This window comes from Nestor notabilis, unplaced genomic scaffold (assembly GCF_000696875.1).
Source record: "Nestor notabilis isolate BGI_N333 unplaced genomic scaffold, ASM69687v1 scaffold26109, whole genome shotgun sequence".
Classification (NCBI taxonomy): Eukaryota; Metazoa; Chordata; class Aves; order Psittaciformes; family Psittacidae; genus Nestor; species Nestor notabilis.
Window position 1 is genome coordinate 12,645 of NW_009944502.1, and position 5,736 is coordinate 18,380.

Below are 5,736 nucleotides of genomic sequence, written 5' to 3' on the forward strand. Positions count from 1 at the left end.
CCACCAAAGTACCCAGGAGCAACTAGGATTCATACCTCGTTCTTCTTGGTCTTTGAAATGCCACCAGTAGCCCTTGGATGGGTGATAGCGACAGTAGGACATAGCTTCTTCAAAAGCAGACTGAATTCCATGCACTGCAGTGAGCTTTCAGAACAAGAACATAAGGCAGTTTTCAGAGTTTAGGGAAAAAATACAGTGTAAAATTTTGAAAGCAGGGATTTTAAAATTAGTATTCCGTATTTAATTTTGTTCTGGGAAGGGAACTTGGGACTTTTGGACCAAGAATGTAGTCTCTTTAATAGGCTCTTACAAGAAATTTTTGAAAGTGCTTTTCTAAAGTGACAAGAGGAAAAAACTTACAAAAGCAGTTGTTTACTAGAACAGAAAAAAAATCAAAACAAACACAAAAGAAATACCACATCAACTTAAAAACATAAGCTTCGTTTAAAGAGAAAATTACATTCCCTTAACAGCAACATTCCAAAGCAAGCTTCACTATGTGTTTAATTACTATTTCACATGCATTTGTTATGTAATTTTTCTTTTGATTATTCAAACCTTATGCTGGTCTGCCAATTGTGTAGCTTCAGTTAATCCTGATTGTTAATCCTTAAAAAGCATATTCTACTTTTTGGACCATGCTGCATTCTCCCAAGATCTTTCATTTCCATGTGGAATATACACCACACTAACTGGGGGGGGGAAGGGGGGAGGGACGACACGGCGCTAGGGGTGTTTTATGTTACTGTGTACTACACAAGATCTTTCCTCAAAGCAGCAAAGGAAGGATTTAAACAGCCTGGGGAACAACCAGAATTAAAAGCAGGTACAAACCAGTATCCATCAAATGCACAGAACACTTACAACTCTGGAGTTAATGACAGAGCCTAAGTCAGGTGCCTGATAAATCACCCCAGCAATAATATAGTAGTCGGCCAGTGGAATAACTGTGGGGAGGAAGAAAAAGAAGAGACAGGATCAATTTAAAGCTCTGGCTGAAGACAGGGTATTTGTTGCTGAATTTCAGTAGTAACAGCAGAAATCACAATATTCATCACTAAATTTTCTATTCTTAATCTTTTCCTTCAAGATGCTTTATTTCCACCTTAGCCACAGACTGATAAGGGGGGAAAAAACCCTCCTCTACTGATAAGAACCTACTCAGCAGTATAACCAATCCACAGTTACAGGTGGAAATAGTGCAGAAGAAGAAAGTGACATGACACAAACAGAAGCATGAATGATCCCTCTCCCTACCTAATGAAACTATGTTTTGAAGAGTCAAGATCACATACAAGCCTCTGCAGATGATTAGCTTAAACTGAACTAAGATCATCAGCCCCAGGCAAAGATATCGTTAGCCTTATATTCAAATAATTAAAATGAAAGCTCTTGCACAGCCTAGCACATAAATACGATATGGTATGCTTCTATCGTCCATTTCCCATGGCAAAATATACCACAGGGCAGCACTCTCTCATTGCACTCTTCACATTTCACCACAAGGTGGCAATCCCTGCTATTAGCACACTAGAGGTCACTCTGCTAGAAAAAGTAGCTCTGCTCCACCAGAAATCCTCATACCCTTTTATTTAGATTTAAGATAGAGACAGCAGTGGTTAAACACCAGTAAGGAACACATAAAAGCGACTAACTGATCAGCCTTCTCAACAGTGACCAGAACTGTGACCTTACCTTGTGTTGGAGATTGCCTTTGTTGCTTTCGGATAATGAAGAGAATGGGCTCTTGAGCATGAAGAAGGATGTATTCCACTCCAACCATCTGGCTGAAAAAGAAGCAACCAGAATAAGTATCTTCCTCAAAGCAAAGTAGAATATGAAGAGCTACCAAAGGGCCTGGCTAGGTAAAAGGATGAAGTTCTGATGCTCTGGAAACAGTAAATAAAGGCATAGAATTTTCTGAGGTAGCTATCAAAACCTAGCAGCATACACAAAGGAAGTTAGCACAACCTAACACAATATCTAAGTAGAACATGTTAGCAACAAATAAATAGCAAGAAAGATAACAATCTGTCATCACAGAGATCTCATTTAAACACAAAGGACCAGTGTATGATGTCAACATGCGTGTCTGATGTGAAAACCTCTCTGCAACCACATCTGAGCACAAGTGACTTTACCAATGAACTTTTAGCTCAGCTTGCACACTCCCTATCATACTGTGGAGTCTTTAAATAGTTCTCAAACATCTCACTTGTCCTCAGTGTAGCAGATGGGGAACTGCAAGGAAAGTTAACTTGTGCATGCTGTAATCTCATTACACAACCATCTGTGATCAGTTTATTTACAACACTCACTACTTTTATTATCCATACTAAAAAGCCAGCTCTTTGGAGGAAATTAAGTATGGCACATAGCCGACGGGATATGGAAACACAAACTATTTCTGAACTCAAAGTATCCCCTAACATAACCCCTATTCACCATAGAAAAATATTTCACTATATTAATGCTACTCAGGTTCTGTTGAGCTGGGAGGATGAGAGAAGACAGCTTTTCTAATTCAAACATCTAAAAGGTGATTTACTGGAATCTCATAACATGCATAAACTGCTTCATGCTTAACACCTCCTTCAAATGGCATATGAGGAAGTAGAAGACATCCAAATACAAAAAAAGCTGGGCTCCCTAGCAAGTGGTAGGACAAAAAAGCACAGAACGGAAGGAGGTTCCCAGCATGCTTCCATTCAACCATCAAAGTCTCTGGATGAAGGGAAAAAGGATGCTGCACAGGAAGCAGTTCCAAATGACAACTTACTTCAAATGTTCCAAGGTCATCCGCTGCATTTTGACAACTTCATTGTTACATGTTCGGTCATAGAATGGGTTACTTCGCTCTGAGAAATAGTCCAACACACTTCCATTGTTTAATATTGGAATCCAGGAGCTGTCAACCCAGGAAATTCCCAAGAGATTATCTGAGAAGAGAAATCTACACTGAGTACAAAAGCAGCCAGAAGCACTACAAATACCTCCAAGGAGTAAATTGCTGCCAGTTATTGATTACAGCAGGGGAAGGAGGTGCAACACAGTTTCACGCAAACCAGTTCTAATCAAAAATGTGTTTCACAGAGCTCAAATAATAACCAGTATCCTTCAACCTTCTGCACATCTGCTGTAGGTACACAACAGAAACAGGCTTCTTTTAATTATTGCACTTTTCTTTCCTTGACCACTAGTTGCTGGTGCACCTTTACATCTCAGGAACATGAGCAGGGTCTGCGTGCACATGTGTGCACGCTGTGTTGATGAGTTATTTAGCTCTGATACTGTATAGAATAGTATCATACTACATCTACTCAGTAGTGTTACATGCAGTTTATGAACCACAGCATTAGCTGAGTAAAAAGACAATCCAAAGCATGGTTCCTTTTCAAAGCTAGGTCTCTGGTAAGGAAGCGGAATTTGCTAAGCTGAATTAGAACCAATTGGGGTGGGGGTAGGATGAGGGAGTGTGGGGTGATACACACCACACTAAATCTGAGCCTAGTCATATTTAAAACAATTTATTTCTGAGAAAAATAGTTTCAAAGCTGTAAAAAAGGATGCTGCAAAATAAGTAAAACACTGCAGAGATATGTTAATTAAACCAAGAGGGGTTTTTTTGCTAAAGCAAAAGAGTAAACTACTGAGTGAATCAAAATAGTGGCATTGGTAACATTTCTAAGGTGTTCTGTTATTAGAACATATATCACTATGATATGACAGCAGCTGAGACTGTTACATTTCAAAGATGCTATTTTTTATGTGGGTGAGGTCTATAATAAACAAAAAAACCCAAAACAGCAGACAAAGATGCTATCTTTGGGCAGATGTTTTGCAGTAATCTTGAACAAGAGATTTATTCCTGACTACAATTAATCTGCCAAATTGCCTGCAGCAAATTACTTATTCCATAACTCAGTGAGTATTACAGAAATCTAACTACAGAGTAAAATCAATTGTATAAAAAAGCATATATAAAACATGCTCTATAAAGGTTAAATCATTATATGCTAGTTAAGTTCCTACATATCTTGAGACATCTGAATTAAAATCCCTAGATTTTATTATCATACTGCAGCAAAACTATGTTCCTCAAGCAGACCAAAGAAACCAGCATCAGCAATTGGTTCCACAGTCAACAAATGTGCTAACATAGAAGATCCATGAATCACCTCGAAAAGCACTCTGAAATTCAACCGTTTTCAATTGCTGCAGCAGTAAACAGAATTTCCAAGACACAAGAAAGCAGGAAATAAAGGCTTAGAATTAAAAACATAACTGGTGAGAAGTGATTAACGACTGAAAGAACTGAAATTCCCTTCTTTCAGGTACACATTATACATTCAGGCATTATATACATACCCAGAACTCCCACTTATCATTTCACTGTGAATATTTTACTTCTGTGACAACTCAGCATGCTCTAAGATGACTGGATCAGTTCCAAAAATGCCAGCTCATACACTATTAGCAGCTTCTCTGAGGAGCAGTTAATAAAGTAACACTAACTGCCTAGCAAACCAGAGAAAATGCAGCACAAATAGTCACACATAAATCATTTTTGCCTTGTTAATCTCAGAATTGCCAGTCTCTTTAACAGAATGGGGGGTGGGGGTGGGGGGGTGGAATCTAGAGCCATTCATGTCACTTCACATACACTATTGTCTCTCCTCACTATAAAAAAAAGGTAATCTCAGAGCCGCAGCACTGAGATCCACTATTAAGCGCGTAGTGCTTAACATCCACTATTAAGTGCAGTGTTAGCGCTGATTATCCTAAATGCCTTTCTGGACCATTAGACAAGCTTTCCTTCCCAACAAACCCCACAATCCGAAGTGCTTGCATTCTTGCCACAGTAAATGTTCACACTGCATTTCAAATACAAACTTTTCTTGCTTGTGTGTTTAACAGCTTTTCTCAAGAGGGATGTCAGACAAGCTTTATATATATACATTTATTTGGTATAATGTCGTAAATAAACTGATAAGTGTATTATATAACAGAACATAAAGTTGGGCTCAAAGGTTCAATTATCCACAGCTGCTTAGTGCCAGTATACATAATTGCCTTTATAACAAGCAAGATTGTTCTCTTACACTATTCTTGGAAAAAAGGAGAGGAAGAACAAAGCCAACCTGAACCTGACACACGTGTTCTTCCCACCAAGAAAGGAGTACTTCTGTTCATTTCAGGTAAGAGAAAGGATGCATGGTGTGCCAGCATCAGAGATGCAAAAGTGCTTGTGACAATACTGCCAATCTGTCATGAACATCAAGACAGTTTGGGAGACAAAAGATGGTTGGGGAAAAAAGCCGAAAAACCATGGCAAAAAAAAAAAAAAAAAAAGGAGAGCAATTCACAGTGTGCTGTGCCTGGCCTTGCCAGCTAGATAGCCCAACATCAGGCTTTTATAAACTGAGAGGAACAGTAAAATAGTTTCATAGCTTAAGAATGTAAATATGGCTCAAAATTTACTTAATATATTGAACCACATTAAGTAATCAAAAAAAAACCCACCCAAACAAAACCCACAAAATTTTGAGGGAGCTTCAATGATCTGGATTAAGACAGAAGGCTCTCACAGCAGCTAATAACTTAGTACAGCACTCCTCCATCAACTGTCCTCACTGTATCTGACACAAGGCAGTCAGAAAAGCAAACAGGACTATCAAAATTAGAAGAAATAAGGAGAAAACCTCTATGACATTATCAAAATTAAACCCTCACAAG

The 5,736-nt window shown here is 38.6% G+C and overlaps 1 protein-coding gene across 1 annotated transcript in view; it reads right to left on the bottom strand.

The window, feature by feature from the left end:
• Positions 1 to 2,941, bottom strand: part of MED6 (mediator complex subunit 6) — a 5,299-nt gene extending 2,358 nt beyond the window's left edge. The window contains exons 1-4 of the mRNA XM_010022449.1: positions 2,780 to 2,941; positions 1,696 to 1,787; positions 865 to 947; positions 36 to 144 (exon numbers count right to left, since the gene is read on the bottom strand). Of these exons, the coding sequence (XP_010020751.1) occupies positions 36 to 144; positions 865 to 947; positions 1,696 to 1,787; positions 2,780 to 2,808 (313 nt within the window). The 5' untranslated portion in view covers positions 2,809 to 2,941. The remainder of the gene's footprint in view (positions 1 to 35; positions 145 to 864; positions 948 to 1,695; positions 1,788 to 2,779) is intronic.
• Between the last annotated feature and the right edge of the window lie 2,795 nt (positions 2,942 to 5,736).